The sequence below is a fragment of the Ovis aries genome, chromosome 7 (assembly GCF_016772045.2).
Source record: "Ovis aries strain OAR_USU_Benz2616 breed Rambouillet chromosome 7, ARS-UI_Ramb_v3.0, whole genome shotgun sequence".
In the NCBI taxonomy this organism is placed as follows: domain Eukaryota; kingdom Metazoa; phylum Chordata; class Mammalia; order Artiodactyla; family Bovidae; genus Ovis; species Ovis aries.
In genome coordinates this window covers 5,454,455-5,477,188 of record NC_056060.1, presented here as the reverse complement: position 1 = coordinate 5,477,188, position 22,734 = coordinate 5,454,455, and the positions used below count along the sequence as shown (strand labels likewise).

General features: G+C 53.4%; 1 protein-coding gene across 5 annotated transcripts in view; it reads left to right on the top strand.

Annotated features, from left to right (window-relative positions):
• HRH2 (histamine receptor H2) overlaps positions 1 to 22,734 on the top strand; it is a 49,825-nt gene that overhangs the window by 11,317 nt on the left and 15,774 nt on the right. For 3 of the 5 annotated variants that reach the window (XR_006060279.2, XR_006060278.2, XR_006060281.1), the window contains exons 2-4: positions 9,169 to 9,393; positions 14,057 to 15,657; positions 22,257 to 22,391. Coding sequence is in view for 2 of the 5 variants with exons in the window: in XM_042251981.1 (XP_042107915.1) it covers positions 14,582 to 15,657 (1,076 nt within the window). In the remaining 3 variants the exon portion in view is untranslated. The remainder of the gene's footprint in view (positions 1 to 9,168; positions 9,394 to 14,056; positions 15,658 to 22,256; positions 22,392 to 22,734) is intronic. The other 2 variants (XM_042251981.1, XM_042251982.1) reach the window with 2 other exon arrangements.

The window sequence follows — 22,734 nt, the reverse complement described above, 5'->3', positions numbered from 1 at the left end:
TCAGACAGGGTATGCGGTTTGCAACTGGAAACCGAGAGGGCTCTTCCCTCCTCTGGCCAGCTGTGTGACCTCAGCCCAGGCACTCGGCATGTCCGAGCCATCTTTGCAAAGTGCAGTAATAGTGACTGCCCTGGCGATCCCACAGGGAGTTCTCCTGCGGGGCTGGAGGGTGTGGAAAGTGGGGGAGGGCAGAGAGGATTTCCTCAGATAACCAGTGTGTGAATGTTCCTGGCAAGCCTTCGCTGTTTGCTGTGGATATCTTTAAGGTGACCCAGCGAGCTGCAGGACTTTCGCCTTGTAAGAGCAAGCTACACGCCCTGCTGGGAGGGCAACGCCTCGCTGAAGTGAGGCTGCGGGGAAGAACAGAGAGGAATGACCATGCGGACTGGGGGGTGGTTCTGGTGCCCAGCTCTACTGTCACCACTGATGGCGGTGCCTGTCATGGTGATATGATGGTGCTGGTGGCGATTCTGGTGAGGGCAATACTGGCAGTGACAAGGGCCGTGAGGTGTTCAGTTGGAGGGCCTGAGGACTTTCGTATCACCGAGAAGCAACGACTCGGGAGTTCTGTGAGGCTGTCCAGAGAAAGGGACTTAGATTTGTCCTCTGGGGCTTCATAGCCTTTCAGGAGCCTACAAAATTGTCTGCAAACACACACATACAGATACACACACACACACACAGACACACACAAATACCAGATCTAAAATGCAAAAAACCCACCAAATTACAAATAATATTTGTTTAATTGACAATTTATGACAGCTAGTCGGTGGCAGCTCCTTATACTAAACAGCTAAATATAAATCCTGTTTTCGATGGAATGTGTTCTAGGAATATTGCAATGCATTCGGTATGCAATATAGGGGTATGCTTCCAAATGAAAGAGTAGATAGGATTCTATAAGGTTTTTTAAATGGCCACGATTGGCAAATAATTTATAAGCTAGTAAGCCGCCATCACTGGAGGTATGCAAGGCCATCGGGGATCATCTCCTCTCTGGGATGCTATTGAAGGGGTTCCTGAGCACCAGATGACCACTGAGTGTTGTTTCTACCCAGAACCCTCTTATTTTAATTAGTCTGGGAGTTTGTGATTCTTTCTCTCCCACCCCCTCCAGACACGCACACACATCTAATCGCTACAAGAAACTTTTAAGATATTCTAAGCCCATCTTCCCTCTTTTCTGCTGAGGAAACTGGCAGTATAAAACCTGTGGGAGGAAACAGAGCAAGTCAGAGTCACACCAGGGACTCACTCAGGTTCCAAATTCCTTGCCCAGTGCCCTCTCCACCCAGCCTCTGCACCCCACGGAGTTTTGTCCTGGGTGGCAGAGATTTGGATCCCCCTGCAAAAACTGGCAATCCAGGGTATAATCTCCCCCAGAAGAATCAAGGTAGAATTTTCATTTGGCCCCAGCCAATGCCCGTCTTAGAAAGTGCCCCCACCCAGATCTTTCCCACACTTGTTACCTCAAGTCTGGTCATGGGCTTTGGTCAGGTTACAAAGCACCACAAACCTCAAGTTCCTCATCTATAAAGTGGAGATAAATAATGGTGTCCTTGTAGGAAGGCTGTTGCAGAGAGATTAAATGGGATAAAGTATGTAAACATCAGTTCGTAGAGCATTGCATACACTTTCAAAGCACCCCCATAAACGGGGTATTATCTTGCAATGATGGTTGTTTTCAGTATGCGTCACTCAACCCAATAAATATTAATCGAAGCCCCATTAAGTGCCTGTTAGGGAACAAAAAATTGATCCTGGCCTTCATGCTGCCTATGTTCTATTTAGGAAAGAGATATAGTGAACAAAGAGGGAAAAGAAGAAAAAAGTGCCTAAAAAAAATTGGCTCTCTCTGTGGAGAGCCAAATGGAGGAGATACGGTGAGGTCCAAGGAGCTGCTCCAGGGGTCAAGAAGGATGCCCTCCACAGAACTGATATTTGAGCCAAGATGCCAATGTCCACATCAGCAGCAGATCAAGGCAGAGGCCCGAGGAGGAGACTGTGCATGTCCAAGGCTCTGGGGCAAGGTCAGAGTGCCGGGTACCCAGTGAGTCCTGAGGCAGGAGGTCAGAGAGATGGGGCACGGATCCCAGGGGGGGCTGTCTTGTGAGCCAAGGAGCGTGTGTGAGGCACAGTGTGGATGAGACAGGAGCAGGAGGGCAGTGCTGGAGACCAAAGGGAGCAGCAGAGATGCCTGGTGACAAGTGTCGCGAAAGTCCACACGAGAGATGGTGCTGGCGTGGACTAGGGCGGGATGGCAGCAACCACGGGAAGTTGCCTCATCCAGGAGGCACGTGTTTCAGAGGGAAAAGCCATCAACTTTGCTGATGGGTTGAATGTTGGGGATGAAGGAAAGACAGAGGTCCAAGAAGATGCTTGAATATGTAGCCTGAGCCCCGAGGTGGATGAAGGGGAAACAGAGGCTAGAAAAGAGACTCAGAGATCCTCCTTCCCTTTGTGTCCCCAGTGTCCAGAACAGGCAAACTCTATGGAGCCCGAAAGCATGTCGGTGGTTGCCGGGAACCGGAGTCAGGTAGCGATTGCTTAACGGGTGTCGGCTTCCCTCAGGGTGATGACCATGTTTGAAAACCAAGTAGAGCTGGTAGTTACACAACATCATGGGTGGGCTGAGTGCCATTGAACCGTGCACTTTGATCTTATGTGCCCTTCACCTACATGGAAAGAAAGGGAGAAATAGAGATGCTCCCAAACAGCAATGACCAAGGGAATTTGTTGTCACCCGATGCGGCTTCAGCTGCCCACATCAGCCGTTGGCCAGGCCAGGCAGATGGCCTGGGGTCTCTCACTGAAAAGAAAACCCCTCAGCAAAAACTGGACACACAAATAGTCAGCAAATGAACTGAATTATATGCAGGTCTTAGTTGGCGGAGGGCGGCATGGTGGTTGGCTGTGGACACTCAGAGACAGTGGAGTTAGATCTGGTTCAAAGCCCTGCCTGCCTCTTTACCAGCTGTGCACCTTTGGACAAGTGACTTAATGTCTGAACCTGAGTTTCACAATCTGTCAAATGGGACTCTGCCTCACAGAGATATCTGGGGCTTCCCAGGTGATCCAGCGGTAAAGAATCTGCCTGCCAAGGCAGGAGACGCTGGAGATGCGGGTTCACTCCCTGGGCTGGGGAGACCCCTGGGAGCAGGAGATGGCAACCCACTCCAGAGTTCTTGCCTGGAGAATCCCATGGACAGAGGAGCCTGGCGGGCTGCAGTCCACAGTCCAGGGAGCTGCAAAGAATTGAACACGACTGAGCACCACAGAGCAGCCTAGAGCTACTAAGCTACCTGTGGGTGCTCAGCAGATGGAAGAGGTCAGTGTCCTGGCTTCCAGCCCAGGTCACCTTCCCGGCACTGTGATGCCCGAGTGATGACAGTCATCACAGGAAAAGGTCCGCTTTGCTGCACCCTGCCTTTCTGGGCTGGTAGACACACATGGCGGAGAAGGCAAGGGCACCCCACTCCAGTGTTCTTGCCTGGAAAATCCCATGGACAGAGGAGCCTAGTGGGCTGCAGTCCATGGGGTCGCTGAGAGTTGGACACGACTCAGTGACTTCACTTTCACTTTTTACTTTCATGCACTGGAGAAGGAAATGGCACCCCACTCCAGTGTTCTTGCCTGGAGAATCCCAGGGACGGGGGAGCCTGGTGGGCTGCCGTCTATGGGGTCGCACAGAGTCGGACACGACTGAAGCGACTTAGCAGCAGCAGCAGACACACATGGGTGGGGCTCTTCTTTTGGCTGTGCCAACAGCAGCAGTTACAGAACCTGCCCCAAATTCCAGACGATATTTGGGTCCATTCACCTCTCAGCCTGTGCAGAGGGGGACACTCTCCCCCATCAAGTAGGCTGCAGTGTTTGGGACAACTTGGACTTAAGAGCAGAAGTGAAAACAATCCCAGCTTCAGATCCCTGTCAGCTCAGAAGACATGAAAGGGTGGAAGAAAAACTCAGACCACCAGGAGCCCAAGGCCTTTCTCTCTAATGAACAACCAGAAATTGTATACTGCCATAAGAGGCTTTTACCAAACATCAAGCCCATTGTGGGGAAGGAGTTAGGAATCTACAACCACGAAGATCAAAGACAGCAAAAGAGGAAGCATCTTCAGCTGCGGAGCCCAGGGAACTCCCACCATGTCTTTGGAAAGCCTGAAGGGCGTAGTTTCTTTCTCTGTAAGAAAGCTGAAATAACAGCAACTGAGAACCAGGATTATGGAGTCAGACAGACGGGGGTTCAAATTCTGACTTTCGACTTGGTGATATTGAGACTTTGGGCAACCTCACTTTCCTGAACCTGGGTTTCTGCATTTTTAAAATGAGGAAAGACCTCTTGCCACAAGATGTTGTGGTAAAGCGTGAGTGAGAGGATGTTCAGAAAGCAGATAGCCCTAGGCGTGTTGTGAAGCAAGCATCGGATGTATGTTCATCCGTCAGAAGTGCCTCATTGATTGACAGCTGGCTGGGATCAAGAGGGTGGTGTCCCACATGCCACCAGGTCCCTAGGCAATCTCGGACCTGTTGATGGAAACTCCAGGGCTGGCCTGCTGCCCTTAGAACTAAATGCAAACTCCTGAGCACTCCCCCCAACAGCTACGTTTCCCTCTCCACCCTGAGAACGGGCTGAAAAGGTTGGCAGCGGCCAGACCATGCAGGGCTAGGGCTTGGCAGCCATTGTCATCTCTATGCAGATGGCAGGAGAAGCAATAGGAGGGGCCGGGCCTGACCGGTCCTATGCAGTGACTGCGGGAAGAGGGGTCCCTCAGGGTGAGCTTGGAGCAGAGGCTCTTGACTGAGTAGTCACTCAGTCCAGTCACTCAGTCGTGTCTGACTCTTTGCGACCCCATGGGCTGCAGCACACCAGGCTTCCCTGTCCATCACCAACTCCCAGAGCTTAGTCAAACTCATGTCCATAGAGTCGGTGATGCCATCCAACCATCTCATCCTCTGTCGTCCCCTTCTCCTCCTGCCTTCAATCTTTCCCAGCATCAGGGTCTTTTCTAATGAGTGAGTTCTTTGCATCAGGTGGCCAAAGTATTGGAGTTTCAGCTTCAGCATCAGTCCTTCCAGTGAATATTCAGGAGTGATTTCCTTTAGGATGGACTGGTTGGATCTCCTTGCAGTCCAAGGGGCTCTCAAGAGTCTTCTCCAGCACCACAGTTCAGAAGCTTCGATGCTTCTACTCTTGACTGAGTAGGCTGAGTGCCAGCCCTGGCCTGGAGCCCCGACGCACCAGGTCTGGCTCTTAAGCAGCACCTGAGCACACGGCTGCCTTTCCTTTGCTGTTGTTCCTTCCACCTGGGTGCCCTCCCTCTGCCCTTCTCTGCTGGTTAAGCCCTGTGGCCTGGCTGTTACTTTGGCCATAGGTGATGTCTACCCACGGTTGTCATTGTTCAGTCGCTCAGTTGTGTCCAGCTCTTTGCAACACCATGGACTGCAGCATGCCAGGCTTCCCTGTCCTTCACAATCTCCCAGAGTTTGCTCAGACTCATGTCCATTGTGTCAGCGATGCCATCCAACCATCTCATTCTCTGTCACCCCCTTCTCGTCCTTCCCTTGATCCTTCCCAGCATCAGGGTCTTGTCCAGTGAGTTGGCTCTTTGCATCAGGTGGCCAAAGTATTGGAGCTTCAGCTTCAGCATGAATACCCATGAACATCCCAGCTTGATTTCCTTTAAGATTGACTGGTTTGATCTTCTTGCTGTCAAAGGGATTCTCAAGACTCTTCTTCAGCACCACAATTTGAAATCATCAGTTCTTCGGTGCTCAGCCTTCTTCATGGTCCAACTCTCACATCTGTACATAACTCCTGGAAAAACCATCGCATTGGCTATAGGTAAAAAGATTCCCAAGGTCCCAAGGGACATATGGTGAAGGAAGTCTTTCCCGCACCCTTGGCTCAGCCCTCATCAACCTCCACGGAAGCAGTCAGTCCCTTTTCACATGTGCCCTTCCTGGACCAGCTGCGTGTCAGTGCCAGAGCACCGAAACACACACGCGTTCCCCCTTTAGTACGTCACGCCCCACACATGCAGAAAACATTCCACATCAGCCCCAAAGCCTGCGACAGCCCTCTATTTAATTTTTTTATTGAAGTACATTTGATACATGGTGTTATGTAAGTTACAGGCATACAATATAGTGAATCACAACATTTACAATATATCCTTGCCGCTTATTTCTCCATAGTAGTTTGTACTCCTTAGTCCACCCCCTTTATATTGTCCTTCCCTCCCATCCTTCTCCCTACTAGTAGCCACTGGTTTGTTCTCTGTATCTGTGAGTCTGTTTCTTTTTTGGAAAACAGCAAGGAAGTTTCTCAAAAACCTAAAATTAGAGCTACCATATGACCTAGCAATTTCACTGTTGAATATATATCTGGAAAAAACCCACTAATTTGAAAAGAAACACGCACCCCAATGTTTGTAGCAGCGTTATTTACAGTCGCCAAGGTGTGGAAGCAAGCTAAGTGTCCATCAACAGATGAATGGAGAAGGAAGCTGCGGTACATATATACCATGGAATAGTGTTCAGCCATAACGAAGAAGGAAATATTGCCATTTATAGCAACATGGATGAACTCGGAGGGTATTACGCTGACGTGAAATAAATCAGACACAGACAAATACTCTATGATGCCACGTATATGTGGAATCTGGGAAATGTGAGAAGCTGGCGCAGCTGTCCTTTTGATGATTGCATTGCATGCTGTCACAGGGGCTTGAACAGCATTTCCAGGTCATATGATGAACTCCTCAAAATGCAACTGCTGGGTCAGTTTGTTTTTTTAGCATTCACGGGATTTTCCAGGCCCCATAAGATGTTGCCTTCTGCACACACACACAGCTGTCACCTGCCACCACCCACAGCATCCTCCCAGTTCCCATAGCCCCTTGCTGCTCCCCACACCCTCCCTGGCCCTCGCCCCCATTGCTAGGCAGTGTCTGAACTGCTGGGGGCTGGACCCGCCTCACCCTTTTGGTGCGCCCCCGGGCCCTGCCCTGCATCCCGGGCTCCCAGTGATGGAGTCCCAGAGCACCGCCAGCCTTTCTGAAGTGGCGTGGCCCCCGCCACATGGCCACCAGTCACGCTACTCAGCACCTTTGTCTGCAGCCACAGCGGGGCTTGGAAGGCCCGTCTTCCCTCCTTCAAGAATGAGTCACCCTGCTGACATAGCTTCCACTTCTCAGGCCCCTCTGGGACTCCAGAGCGGGCAGCGCTCCTGGGGGAGCTGACCCTGGGGCCACCCTCTGATGCCCGCAGCACCCAGTACCCAGAACATTCAGACGACGAAGTGACGGGGCGATGTTCTGGGACATTATGGCTCATAAAGACGAGGAACTGCCTGCCAGGGACCCAGGGACCCCTGCATCTCATTACCGGCAGTGACAGCTAGGAGCGGCTAGCAGGGCCAAGTGAGGCCCCCTGCCACCCTGCAGCCACACACCCCCCACCGCCCCCTGAAGTCCCCGCAGGACTGTTGGATGTAAAGCCACCTCTGGCCTTCCGGTTGCGTCAGCCTCCACTCACCCCCCACCCCCAAGGGTTCCTATGGGTCTGCGGACATCCCCAACTCTCTGCCTCCCAGAGTTTGGAGCAGCTGTCCTCTATTTGGAGCGCGCCCGTCCCCTGTTTCCACTGAGTGACCCTTTTCCTTTCTGTTCAGACCTCAGATCACATACCCTCCAGACCAGGACGGGTCCCCCCACTGTATATCACTGTGGCCCCTGTGCCTAGTCACTCAGTCGTGTCCAACTCTTTGCAGCCCCATGGGCTGGAGCCACCAGGCTCCTCTGTCCATGGGGATTCTCCAGGCAAGAATACTGGAGTGGGTTGCCATGCCCTCATCCAGGGGGATCTTCCCAACCCAGGGATTGAACCGATGTCTCCCGCATTGCAGGTGTCTAAGCCACTAGGGAAGCCCAAGAATACTGGAGTGGGTAGCCTGTCCCTTCTCCAGCAGATCTTCCCAACCCAGGAATCGAACCAGGGTCTCCTGCACTGCAGGCGGATTTTTTTACCAGCTGAGCTACCAGAGAAGCCGGTGGCTCCTTACACTCCCCCTTTATAGAACTGTCAACATACTGCAGCTGAATCAGCAGCTCTGCTGTGAGTTACTTCATGTTTGCCGCCCCACCCCCACCACGCTGTCACCGAAGCTCCGAGCTTTGTCTTCCGTGCTCACCGCTGTCCCCAGGCACCCAGCACAGTGTCTGCCCTCGGATCCACTCCCTACACATATAGCGCACGTGTGAATGCCGTTTCCAGGCTATGGGGCTTTTAACAATAATTATAGGTAACATTTCTGTTATTATGAAAAATTATTCTTATACTATTATTATACTTAATGTAACCTGCCATATGCCAGGAACAAAGTGTTTTACACACCTTTGCTCTCTGCATTTTCACAACCACCAAGTGAGGAAGGACATATAACCCCTGTTTTACAAAAGAGAAAACTAAGGCTCAGAGAGGTTGCAGTCATATGCCCAGGGTCACCAAGCTCTTAAATGACAGTTCTGAGATGAAAATCCAGATTCATCCCATGTCAAAGTCCTTGTCTTTCAGACCCTGGATGTCCTTGCACTGGTAGGCGTGTCAATTTTTGCACAATAAGGGTCAAATGACCTACTCCGCAGACTTGCCCACTGGTTCCCCCAGAAGCCATTGTATGCCCCCCTAGCACACAATGGTTGCCTGCTGAATATCATTTTCTTTTCCTATTGTAAATGATTGCTTGGAGAATTGAATTCATCTTCCAGGTTGAGTGAGAAACCCAGAGGAGCTTTAACTGATTCCCCTAAATTGCTAGTTACTCCCCCAGTGGCTTTGCCTGGGGGTTTAGGTACTTAAACTGCAAAAAGGGAGCCTCATTTCACCTCTCAGTGAAAAGGGAAAGAAAAGCATTGGGCTCAGTTTGATAAAATTTGATGGGAGAAGATCCCAACCCCCAGACTAGTTAATCTTCTAAATGGCTTCTCTCCTCTGTTGGCAAATAGAATAGACTGTTAGTGGCATCTCTTGCAGGATTTTGTGGGTGGGCAGCAGTGAGAGGGGAGTTGGGGCATTAGGCAGACCTGGTGGGCCTTTGGTCTGTACCTCTGCTGGGGGGGGCGGTGACCTTCAATACTTCAAGCCCCGTTTTCTTTGCAGTCACAGGAGAGGACTGAGCAGGGTCATGGTGTTCCAGATTCCACCCACCACAGCGCATTCCACACACACACTTTGGTGAGGAGACGCACTTTGATGAGGAATCACCAAGGACCACATCCAGAGGAGAATTTTCCAAGGGCCCTGGAAACTCAGATTTCTACCCAGTGGAAAGTTAAAGAACCTCTCTCTCCTGTGCACCCCAGAAATCACAAGCCTCTACCAGAGGTAGGTGTAAGTGGGAAGCAGAAGTGAGAGAAGATGAAGCAAGTGCTGCTGGAAGACTGAAGGACTTCCTGGAGGAGGTGGCAGAGACAGCCAGGTCTTCAGGGAAGAGTGCGAGTTCCCCAGGCGTGGAAGGGAGGAAGGGCATTCCAGGCGGTGGGAATAGCATGTGCAAAGGCACAGAGTCATAATGGGCCTAGGACTTTTAAAACCAGGAGGAATCAGATGCCACCAGAGCTATTTCTCCAAGTGTTGTCCAACTAAAGGGCACCGGGCAGGCAGGAGCTAAAGCTAAAGAGAAAAGACAAAACCAGGTCACACAGAACCTTGAAAGTCACGTCAAATCTGTACTTAAAGGTGGCCGAGGCTGGTCATCGGAGGTGATCCAAGCAGACTTCCCCGTGCAGAGCCCAGCACAGTGGGTTTAATACACATCTGTGAGCTCACTGAGTGCCTCTAACACACTCAGCTGGGGCTGCTCTTGAAGGCTGCTTGGCCACCATGGCCTCCCAGAGGTGCTTGATGGGATGAATCAGACTCTGAGCAGGCCACTGCTTTTTGTTATGGCTGAATATGCCAGGTGACGACTGTAGATGAAGGTCAGAAACCTCCCCGGGGGCAGTAAGGGGCATAGCAACCCATGAGCGAATTCTTCAGAAAGTGCTTTTCTCAGAGGCTCTTAGGGTAAAAACTGAGATGACATCAGAGGAAGTGGGGTGACACACACAACTGCAATGTCTGTGGTCAGCCTGCAAGACCGGGACAGGAAGTGGCTGAAGCTGGTTTTAGTGAAAATTCCATATCATTTTCACACTCACTCTGTGTACCCTGGGCCTCTCCCTTAGACAACAAGAAATGCTTGCTTGCTGACTGGCTGGCTGGCTGGCTGGCTGGCTGGAAGGACAGACAGACAGGTGGATGGAAGCTGGAGACAGGTGGTCTAGATCCAGGCCCTGCTTGCAGACAGACACTGAGCCGTATTAACAAAGCCAGGCGCCAACAGTATGAAGTGAAAGTGAGAGTGTTAGTTGCTCAGTTGAGTCCGACTCTTTGCAAGCCCATGGACTCTAGCCCTCCATGCTCTGTCTGTGGAATTCTCCAGGCAAGAATCCTGGAGTGGGGTGCCAGTCCCTTCTCCAAGAGATCTTCCCGACCCAGGGATCAAACCGGGTCTCCTGCATTGCAGGCAGATTCTTTACGGTCTGAGCCACTATAACTCAGTACAAAGTACAGGAGAGGGTACCCCCGCCTGCAGGCTTCAGGGAGACAGAGGTACGGGGATCCCTCTGCTTTTTGAAAGTTTGCTTTACCTCACTTCTCTTTCACGAAAGACCTACATTAGTACCTGTTGTACCGAAAGAAATCTAAGGAGGATTTTTGCTTTTACGAAAAAAAAAAAGATGAAAAGCAAAAATAGTGTTCAGGTTTGTTTGGCGGTGAGCTGTTATAGAGCCAGCCTGCATGCACGCACCCCGCCCCCCCAAAGCTCCTTCCCTGGGAGCTACATTCAGCATCTCAGCATCAAGCTGTGAACTGTATCTGAGCATCTGTGCTTTATCTTGATTTATTTTGTGCGTCCGTTAGCAAGATGGGTCCTAAGATAACGTCTTCTTCACTTTATACCACATTGGCTTTCAAAAGGTTTCAAAACAGCACCATGCTTTCAGATGGTGGAGGAGGGTGTGGGGACCTGTGTTTGAGCTAGGCCTTGAAAAGGGCATCATTGACTGAAGATAAGGAAGAACAGGACTCCAAGCGCAGAAGACAGCAAAGGCCAGATCAGGAGGGAAGAGACTGGGTGCATTTGGGCCAAAGTTGGGGTGCCTGAATGGCAGAGTGAGGGAGGCCACTACAGGACTATCTGCTGAGATCCACTTAGAAGGACAAGTTGAAGTCTGTGTGAGAGTGGGCCTGAAGGCAGCTGGAGGGACGTGAGCTGAGTCTGAGTCCAGGCTCTCCGGCCACTTACTAGGGATGTGACTCCACTGGGCCTTTCTGAGCCTCGCTCTCCTCAACTGTTAAATAGCAACAGATTCCCCTTGTGAGCAGTCATTGTGAGGCCGAGATATTTTATTCAATATGCGTGAAATCGCCTTGCCCAGGACTCTGCTGTAGTGCAGACGCTCCATCTTGGGTTGAACCATCCCCCTGCTGATGGACACTCAGACCGTCTCCCATCGTTTGCCACTTGCAAGCCTGCTAAAGCAGACCTCCTTGCTCACGGCTCTTCTCATGATTGGTGGTGGTTTATTGCCACAGCCTAGGTTCCCAACAGAAGGCGTCAGATCTAAGTGATCGAGAAGGGTGTCCACTATACCGGAGAGATTTTGAAAGAAATGAGGAAAGGAAGTATCAGAACAGTGTCCTACATGTGTCTGGTGTGGGCAGAGCCTCGGAGAAAGAATGGATGGTCCCCGTAACACCAAACGGTCCGCAAAGGTCACCTTCCCAGTGTGAGGGCTTGGGTATGCAGTGATCCAAACAGTTGGCCCCTTCTGTATACCTCAGCGCCCTTGGTTTCCTGCAATAAGCAATGTCATCGCTTTTAAAGTTTGAAAGGAAGGTTCAAGAAAGTGTTTTTTATATTAGCTGTGATGGTAACAACGATGGTGATCGTGAAGACAGTGATTTTGGGGTTGTGACCCCAAGGGCCATGACCCTCGAGGGCCATCGTTCTACCCACAAAGCTCCGCGCGAAAGCTCCTGCCTTCACAAAGGTCACTGGAAACGTCTGGGACTCGGGCTGTAAGACAGAAACGCAACCAAAGTGGCTGTTCTTTGAAACTCCAGGAACTCCACGAAGAAGGGAACCAGCGCTTTCTTTGTGGTGGTTGTGGCCGTGGCCCCAGCGCCTCAGACAACGCTGGGCACGTGGTCAGTTCTGAAAGAAACATTTGCTGAAAAGAGCAGGGAGAGGGAGGTGACAGAAGGAAGGAGGGAGGGAGCGAAAGAGGAATTAATTTTTAATTATATGAGAGGCCGGTTTATTCAGATTTGAAAGTCTTCAAATGTTAACTAAAACATCAGTTCAAAATAACTAAACCTGGCTATTAAGGAAACTCGGAGGAAATTTTGATCAGAAATAGAGGTTCTCAAAAAAACAAACAAAAAAAAACCAAACAGTCTTGCTACCCCCTCCAAAGTTAATTAAGTGTGGCAGTAACAGCCATACTGTTTGGGCTATTTATGTAATGAAAAAATCTTCTAAAAAGAATACTTGGAGGCCCAGCCTGCTAGGCTAGGTGGCTGAGCCAGCTGGAGTGGCAGAAGGTGACCAGGAGCCGTGATCCCTGTGCCGACATAGCGGTTGCGATTCAACGATGCCTCTCTTATTCAGATTGCAAAACCACTCCCGGCCAAGAGCCCGAGAGAAACTTCGTCTGTGTCAAATGGCGTTGAGCTCCTTCCTGAGAGGAGGTCCTCTGTCAGCTTGATTTCCTGCACACTCCCAGACCCCAGGAGACTGCTGCCGGCTGTTCTCTGGAAAACCAGGATCCGCTTGAAAGAAAGCATCCAGGAATCAAGCAGGGCCTTAGCTTGTTTTGCATGAATCAGAATCATAGAGTATCACCACTAAGAAGGAATTTCACCAGATACTTAACCAAAAGAAGCATGGCGTCTGCAGGTATTCCATTGGAGTGATGTTTGATGTGGGACCAGAGGCAGAAAGGAAGAAGGGATGGAGGGAGGAAGGAAGAAACTAGAAACCACCAAAATACCTATGTTAGAGTGGTGATAAACCACAGCCAGCCACCCCACAGACTGTTACGCGGCCGTTTGAAAGACTGAGTGAGAGTCTTTCACTCTCCTCACTGACCTGGAGAGTGAGGTTTAGAGAGATGTCCAGAGCAGGGCTGGGGCTGCAGTTGGCAGACTGGGACAGCAGGCTAGATCTGGTCCTCTCTTTGGTTTTGTGCATCACGTGAACTAAGAATAGCAGTTTTACATTTTTTGCCCAGAAGTTGCTTCAAAGAGTTTGAGAAAAATTCAAGAGAAGAAGATTTTGCCACCCATGAAACCGACGTGACATTCACACTTCAGTGGCCATAGTAACGTCCAGGATCACTCATCTGCACACTGTCTGTGGAGGTGCCTTCACACGAAACAGAGTTAAGTGAATTGCAGCAGAGAGCTTGCAGGATACAAAGCGGAGCATGTTCACGAGCTGGCCCTCTCCTGAAAAAGCTGGTTGGCTTCTTGTGCAGAGTGTGTTGACGTTTTATGAAGCTGGAGTGTAGAACACTGTTCTCAGCACTTGGCAGAGTCAGTGTATTAATGTTGGCTATTTTTTTCATTCATTTTATCATTTATCCATCATAGGCGTAATGCCTGCCGGTGGAGCCAGGCCCTGGGAACCAGCAGTGACCGAGCAGATGCAGCGCCCGTTTTCTCAGAGCGCAGCATCTGTGTCTAGAACCTCTAATATAAACGGTATAAACATGAGCCCGTCCTCCTGTGCCTCCTGTGATGACTTGCTGGTCAGCCCCTCGCAGCCCGTCTCCCTTCCTCCTCTCACTGTGTTTCCTGATTGCCCCGGGCCCTTCTAAGGAGACATGCCGGACTGGCCTCCTGGCGTCTTGAAGTGAGGTCAAGGTCTAGAAGTGTTCATTTTGAATTCTCTCGATCTGGTTTCAACATGCTCAAACCTCCATCTTTGTGTTTCTAGCTCACGCTCTCCAGTGGACCCTAGAGGGCAAGGCAGCCGTGCCGGACCCCCATCACGTGGATGGGGGCAGCTATCCATCATGGAGAAGGCTGCAGCCACAGCACCACATGAGACCTCCCCAATAAAACCAAAGCCACCTCCAGACTCACGCCCCAGTGCCTCAGTTTCCATGCAGCAGCCTGAGAGTGTAGCTGCGTTCAGCCCTGGGAGGAAGCCGGCTCTGTTGGAGGCGGTTTGAAGACTGTGGCTTGAACCAGGAAACTTGCTTCGAGAACTAGATGTCCCTCATCTTCCTTCCTACTCATGCCCCCCACCTTCTTGGAGATCATCTTATTTATTCTAGAAAAAAACAGCACTAGCTTGGTCCCTGGAGCCTCCCCACATTTGGATACTTCTCTCAGCTCTGGTGGGCAGCCTGGAGCCCAGCGGTGGACATAATTGATCTGCTGGGGAGCTGGAAGAGGAGCAGCCACGGGCCCGGGGTGGGGCGGGGGTGCACAGGGGAAGGAGCTTCAGGGACCCAGGATGGCGTCCAATGGCACGGCCTCTTCCTCTTGTCTGGACCCTGCCGCGTTCAAGGTCACCGTCACCGTAGTCCTCACCCTCCTCATCCTCATCACCATCGCTGGCAACGTGGTCGTCTGCCTGGCGGTGGGCTTGAACCGCCGGCTCCGCAGCCTGACCAACTGCTTCATCGTGTCCCTGGCCATCACCGACCTGCTGCTCGGCCTCCTGGTGCTGCCCTTCTCTGCCTTCCACCAGCTGTCGTGCCAGTGGGGCTTTGGCAAGGTCTTCTGCAACATCTACACCAGCCTGGATGTCATGCTCTGCACGGCCTCCATCCTCAACCTCTTCATGATCAGCCTTGACAGGTACTGCGCCGTCACGGACCCCCTGCGCTACCCCGTGCTGGTCACCCCGGTCCGGGTCGCCGTCTCCCTGGTCTTAATCTGGGTCATCTCCATCACCCTGTCCTTCCTGTCCATCCACCTGGAGTGGAACGGCAGGCCTGAGAACCTCAGTGACAGCCACGCCGTCCCCAAGTGCAAAGTCCAGGTAAACCTGGTGTACGGCCTGGTGGATGGGCTGGTCACCTTCTACCTGCCGCTGCTCGTCATGTGCGTCACGTACTACCGCATCCTCAGGATCGCCCGGGAGCAGGCCAGGAGGATCCACAACGTGGGCCCGTGGAGGGCAGCCACGCTCAGGGAGCACAAAGCCACGGTGACGCTGGCTGCCGTCATGGGGGCCTTCGTCGTCTGCTGGCTGCCCTACTTCACCGTGTTCGTCTACCGGGGGCTGCAGGGGGACAGCGCTGTCGACAAGACCGTGGAAGACGTGGTCCTGTGGCTGGGCTATGCCAACTCGGCCCTGAACCCCGTGCTGTACGCCGCGCTCAACAGGGACTTCCGCACGGCCTACCAGCAGCTCTTCCGCTGCAGCCCCGCCGGCCACGACGCCCGCAGGACTTCGCTGGGGTCCAACAGCTCTCAGCTGGTGAGGCATCCGGGCCGGGAACCCAGGTGGCCGGAAGAGAGGCCCCTGAGGCTCCAGGTGTGGAGTGGGACTGAGGTCACGGCCCCCCAGGGCGCCGCAGACAGGTAACTCCCCTGGCAGTTTGCGTGCGGGAATGAGCATGGTGGAGGGGAGGGTCTCGTTTGCGTGCAGGAAGAGCGTGGTGGAGGGGAGGGTCTCCCTCAGGGTGACAGCCGTTCCCCAGTTGCTGCCTCGGATGCTGCGTGCTGGGAAGCCTTCATGAGCACTTTGCAAACCCTGTGTTGCTGCATCCTCCTGAACGCCCCGTCAGGTAGAACTTTTGACCTCCATTTTCAAAAGGAGCGAGTCAGATCTCAAGAGAACTTTGCCAGGGCCCCACTCAGAGCTGGCATCTGCACAGAGTGCCCCTGACTCAGAACTGGTGGGCCCTCTCTTCTAGCTCCCTCATCCTTACAATCAGGGGGCCTAAGTGTGAGGCTCAACCCCGCCCACTTAGTTAGTGGTCATAGTTGTTCACTTAAATCCACCAACAGCCCTCAAATTGCCATGCACTAGTGCTGCCGCCGGGGGCTTAAATCAGAGACCCCATTCAGCCCACAGTCTTGAGCACCTGTTTCGCACCAGCTCTTACTTTGTGGAGTGCTCAAGTGGGAGAAAAAAGAGGCTTGGCTGCATCGGGAAGATGCAGCCTTGAAAGCCAGGCTTGGGCATTGTAATTTAGGTCTTAGGGGAAGATAGAAGGATTAGAAGTTAGGATGGGGGTAACCCAATCACCGCTGTGGTTTGGAGAGAGTATTCTCAGACGTGGACCTGAAGAATGAGATGGGGACATCGGTGAAGAGGGATGCGTGACTGCTCCGTAAGAGGGAAGAGAATAGAGCAAGATCTAGGAGGCTAGTAAAAAGTGGGCTTGGAGACCACTGCACCTCTGAGACACAGGGCATGCAAGAGAGAGGAGGCCCCAAGACTTCACCCTCGAGAGGTACCCTGGCTGGAAAGATAAGGTCAGAATGAGGCTGAGATAAACTCACTTGTGACAAAGCCCCTGAGAGGTATTAAGGGAAACCTCCCCAAAGACTTGAGTGGCTCAAGGAAGCTCACACGTGGAGAGAAGTTTCACAGGGCTTAGTGACCCCCATCTAGCTGTTGAGGGGAGTGAAGGATGCCGGTAGAATCCCTGACACGTACAAATGCTCAGGAAAAGTCACCCTCCTTTTTCTTCCCACAGACCATGCCTTTGCCCCCCAGAATGCTGGTCTGTGTGAGCGATCCATCTATCCATCCATCCATCCACCCACCCACCCATCCATCCATTCATTTGCAAATGTGTGTCAACTTCCCATCACATGCCAGGAACTGTGCTGGGCAGCAGGGATGCAGAAGTGACGTTTTGGCATCTGTTTTGACAGACAGGTTTGGGAAGTCCGCTGCACAGCCTCATCTCGGCTCTGTGGCTTGAGCACACCTCTGCCCCTCTTGGGCCTGGGGTTTGTCCTCAAGCAGCCTGCCCTGCTCACCTCCCAGAATCACCCGAGGCACATGGGGGCCGAGGGATGCAAACAAGCTCTGTGAGCGCCCTGGGATACTTGTCTGCTCTCTAGCACTGAGCACTGGACTCAAGAAAAAAGCTTGGATGAGTACCGCACACCTACACCCTCTGGGAGCTGGTATTGTTGGGGACAAAATTGCCCAACGGGACTCCTTGGCCTAGTGTCCCTCTGGCCCTTGCAGCAGCTGGGTGTGCAGTGTCCCCCCTTCGATGTGGGTCCCAGGTCCTCCCCTGTGCCCTGCTATCCTTCCAGAATGAGCTTCATTGCTCCTGCCTCCAGCCTCCTCCAGGCCTCCCAGCCTCTAGACTCTCCCTGTCCAATCCATCCTCCAAGCCGCCCAAAGACATCTCTCCAAAGTGCAAATCAAGAGGTCTGACACGGGGTGAGATGACCCTGTCCTGCACACTGCTTCACTCAGGACAAGCAGTCTTAAGTACAAAGCTAGTTTAGTTCACAGAGCAAAGGACAAGGCATGGAGTGTACACTCGGGAGAAAGCCGTCTACACGGTTCAGTCTGGCCATTATTCTACTTGCTCTTGTGCTAACCAGTGGGACCCGGGTTAACAGGCTGCCTTTACCCCCAGGTCCTCAGGGAGACATCCAGTAAGCACTGCACTGGCAGTGACCAGCCCTCATCCAACACCCGTTCGGTGCCAGTTTCACCTCGGCTGTTATTTCTGTATATTGATCTTTCCGTGACAGCGTCTTATCCCCACCCCTCCCAGGTGCTGGGTTGCAAAGGGAAATAGAGCCGGTCCCCCTCGCATGCTGCCACCCTCGCCGCCTGTAACTGCTCACGGTCTGGTTGAGGAAGAGATGGCATGGTTCAGCGCTGCGTATGCTAAGCCTTGACATCCAGCGTGCAGCACACCCGGAGGGGGCAGTGACGGCCCAGGGAGCCTGGGGGCAGCCCTCCCAGCTGAGCCCTACGTGCAGGTGGGAACAGCCCTCCAGGCGGCAGTGCCAGGGCCCCGTGAGACTCAGGGCTGCAGTAGTTCCCCGTACCGCCCTGTGAAGTAGGTGTTTAGCTCCCACGTTACAGGTGGGGGGAACGAGGCTCGGAGAAGTGACTTGGTCAAGGAACTCAAGCTAGTGACGCAGCCAGAGCCAAGATCTGAGCAGAAGCAGAAGTAGCAGCCCCCCTACTGACTGTCCTCCGGGTGCCCGGCGCGTGGCGGGCAGTGAGTGGCCACCTCCTGTTCCGATCGTCAGCACCACCCTGGCCGCCGAGGCCACCCGAGACACTGGGCCTGCCTGGGTCACACGTAGCAGCCGCGGAGCACAGGGGTCCAGCGGAGGAGGTGGTGAACCGGCTGGAGGGCCTCGTCCATGGTTGTGGGAATATGTTCAGGAAGCCAGGGACAGCCAGAGGTTGCATTTCCCGTGGAGGCTGCCAGGGTGATTGGGGACTTGTGTGACCCTTTGTAAGGTTGGCTCCCAGCTTCCTCGATGACCGATAATATGTCCTTTCTGCTCCCCATTTGGGCGCAAAACCCAGCATTGACCTGGCAGAAAACCCTTATCACTGCCAAAGGGCTGGGTGCCCTTGGTTGGTGGTGGGGGAGGTTGGGATGGGGGGTTGGGCAGGGGCATGGCACAGTCAGCCAAGGGGAGACTCCAGGAGAGAGTGGCTGAGCTGGACGGTCCTCCCCTCCCTGAGGCCGACCTGCAGCCTCCTCCCCAGCAGGATGCTCTGTCTGCCCTTTCTTGACCCGAGGTGGCCTTCTTCAGCTCGCCCCTCATCACCTCTCCCCGTCTTTGACCCCAGGTCCCCAGCCTCATCCCCTCTGCTCCACTGACCCTGCTCAGTAAACTCCACTGCTTTTACTTGAAACAGGCCTGGGTTAGCTCCCAAGAGAGGGCTGCTGTAACAAATGACTGTGAACTTGGTGACTGGAAGCAACACAGGTTTCTTCTCTGCTAGTCCAGGAGACCAGGAGACTGAGACCAAGGTGTGCGTAGGGCGGGTTTCTTCTGGAGGCTTCAAGGGAGAACCCCTCTCCTTGCCTCTTCTGGCTTCTGGGGGCCACTGAGCTCATTGGCTTGTGGCCCCTTCTTCATATCACTCTGACCTCTCGCCTCCGTGGCCACGTCTCCTCCTCCTCTTCTCCGCCTGCCTCCTTCCTTTATTAAGAGAACTTGTGATTACCTTTAGGGCCCACTGCGGTAACCCAGGATAACTACCCTATCCTAACGTCCTTCACTTAATCACATATGCAGTCTTTTTTGCCACATAACGTTCTCAAGTTCCACCATGAGGATGTAGACCTCTGGGGGCCCATGTGCAGCTGTCAGAAGCCCCAGCTCCCTGACTTAGCATGAGGATTAGAGGCCCTTCATGGTTTACCCCTGACCACCTCCTGACCCCATGCCCAGGCCCACAGCCACCCTCCAGCCCCTTCTGCCCTCACCAGAACAAACCACTCTATGAGTTCATTCGCACGCACTTGCCGAGAATTTGCTACCTGCCAGCACTGTTTGAGGGTGTCACGTTGAGCCAGGCAGAGGCCCTTGTCCCAAGGGGATGTTATTCTAGGGTAGTGGTTCTCTGAATGTGGGCCCTCAGCTAGGAGCAATGTAGCTGACATTGGCCACGCTGCCTCATCCGTCCAGAGCTAGGATTCCAGCCCAAACCCATCTGACCTCAAAGCCAGGGTCTTTCCATGATGAAACGCTGAATGGACTTGAGTTCAGCCCAGACTCAGTGCTAGTCCCGTAGAGAGCAGATGGGAAGCAAGCAACTTGAGGCCCAGAGCAACTTAGGGGAGGGGCTGGAAGGAGACCCTGTTTCTCTGAATCCCTGCCCAGGGCTCTTGAGTCCTTCCCCATACACTCAGCCACCCTATGCTGTCTCCCAAGGCAGGGAGATAAGCTTTCTGAGCATCAGAGTATCTGCGTCTCTCTAGAGACGGAGTCTTCCACCTCCTTGCAGGGTCCCTGTGCCCACTGCCCTCCTCCCTGAGGCCCGGAGGTGGGAGTCAGAACTCAGGAAGGAGAAGAGGTGTGGAGGGAGGCAGGGAGCCACAGGTGCCCCCTGCAGCCAGCCCTCTCCCCTCTGCCTCCCATCCGCCCTCCTTCCTTCTGCTGCTGGCGAGAATGTTTCCTCCGACAGGACGACCTTCAGCTCGGCCCCTGGGCACTCATCCTGACCCACGAGGCCCTGCCCTCCAGCTCGGCCCGCTCCCTGCCTCCTCTTCTGCACCCCTCAGTTCTGTCCCCAGGCCACGCCTCCCCCCAGCCCAGGACAGCTTCTCACCCCTCTTGGCACATCCTCTCTGTGTGGTTTCTGCTCCCCTAGACTGTAAGCCCCCTGAGGGCAGGCCCACGTCTGTGCTGGTTCCTGCCTAACACCTAGCACTGGGCCTGGCAGTGTGCTCAGCAGTGCTTGTTGAATGAATAAGTGAATGACTGAATGCCTAAATGTCTTATCCTAGGTCCACAGGAGCCCAGAGAGGTGACTAACACCACCCCTGCTTAAGAGATCAGGGAACCCAGTCTCAGAGGGAAGTTGCTGGAACCTAGTGGAAGCTCAGAAATTCCTGGTTCCTTTTTCTAACTCTGATGTCACTAAAGGGCTTGCCTCCAACTAGCAGCATCAGCAACAGGTCTGACTGGGGGATCCACAGCCTGCTGTGAATCACGGAGTCACCCCACATGCCCCCCAGGAGTGGTGAAAGGATCCTGGACTTGGGATGGGGATCCAGAGTTCAGACAGCCTGGATGTGGTTTATTGTGTCTCCACGCTGCTGTGACCCAGTTTGACCTGAGGTTGGGAGCTGGGGGAGGGCGGAGCTGGCTTTATCTTCTGCTCCAAGTCCAGTCTGGTCTGGCAGAGGAGGCTGGGATCCCATTAGCAGTAAAAAGTTTGCATGACTAATGTATACATGCTTCTTCTTAAGAAGCAGCTTTGCTCAGAAAGGAAGCATTGCGTAATTTACCCCGAACTTGTCCACTCATATAATTTGGGTTCTGAAATAGGCTAACCTTTGGCATGTTGATTCCAGTATTTCTTTAGGGGCCTTCCCGAACACTCTTGGCACAGGTGCCCAGAGCAGCTGGTATCCTGCACCCTGCTCCCCATCCCCTCCCCACCCCCACCCCACCGTACCAAGGGGCCTCCCTGCCCCCTGCACTGGAGCCCTGCTGCCAGCTGCCTTGTCCCCCGCCCTCTGCACCTGGCAGTCACACTGCAAGGCTAATGGGGTGTCTTCCTGCCTCGGGGTGGAACTTAGGGAACCTGATAGGAGCCCTGGTCTTCCCCTAGTTAGGGGTTGGGTGATGTTAGACAAGTCACAGACAGTCTGAGCTGCAGTTTCCTTACCTGTAAAATGATGGCTGTTATCAGACCTACTCTGCAGAATTGTGAGAGTGAAATGGAATCAAGGATGCCGGCGTTTAGGACAGTTCCTGGCACGTGGCAGGTGCTCTAACAGACATGAGTTTCCTTCTTTGCCATCCATCACTTTTCCCTTCTTCTCATTTTGTCTCTTTTCTGTCATTTTCTAGCTTTCTTGTGTATAGTGCTTTTGTTGAGACACGCTTCGCATATGGTAGGACTCACTCATTTCAAGCACACTTCCCTGGCTTGGAGTCTGTTCACCGAGTTACGCCGCCATCACCACAGTCAATTTCAGCACGTGTTCATGACCCCAGAGAAGCTCTGTAGCCTTTGCCCATCACCTCCCCCAATCCCTGCGTTTCCCACCCCGCCGCGAATGTCCTTCCTGTCTCCATGGACGAGCCTGTCCTGGGCATTTCAGATGGCCCATGGTCTCCCGTGCCCGGCTGCTGCACTTAGCGTGTGCTGCTCTGGTGCTTCCTGCATTTTCTGCCTTTCCTCACTTCCTTTCCTTTTCCCATTCTGCTCTGTGCTGTCTTTCCCTCCGGTTCCCCACTCCCTCCACGTCCAGGGTCCCTTCTCTCTTTTACCGAGTGCTCGGGCTTCCTGGCCGCTGCGGGTCGTTCACGGCCCTGGGAGCGGGGGTCCAGGTGTGAGGCTGCCTCCTGGACCGTGCGGAGGCCTGCGTCCCCTCTCCTGCCTGGGTGAGCTGGGGAGGCCCTGCTCGGGCCTGGGGGTGGTGTCTGTGCTGCTACGCGGCGGAGCACATGGGCTGCACAGAGGCGTTAATCCTTTTCATCTTCTGTCTCTTCAGAGAGTTTGGGGAGTGAGACCCCCTCCCAGCCCTGGAGTCAGGGGAAGGAGAGCAGAGGGAAAGGAGGTGGGAAGCCTTTTACAGCCTCACAAGTCAAGGAGAATAAACCGTGGCCCCCCAGGAGTCACTTGAAAGGTAGAGAACCGCTCATTTCCCGCCCTCTGGGGACGGCGCCTTTGAAGCAGGCTGGAGGCCCCAGCGGTGCCCGGCCACCCTCCCTCCCTCCTGCTGGCTTGGCACAGACCCTGGCGCCTGCCCTTTCCCGACCCTCCCTTCTGGCGCCTTCTGTCACAGGTCTGACAGGACTGCTATGGGGCTTCCTTCTCGGGGGCTGCAATGCAGAGGGAGGGGGGCCCGCCACTAGCAGCTTTGCACCAACAAGAACAGGGTAAACACACTAGGTGAACAAATTAGAAGGCCTTTTCTCCAGGGCACCCAGCCCCAGAGTACATGGCTTGGCGAGCAGAAGGAGGTCTGG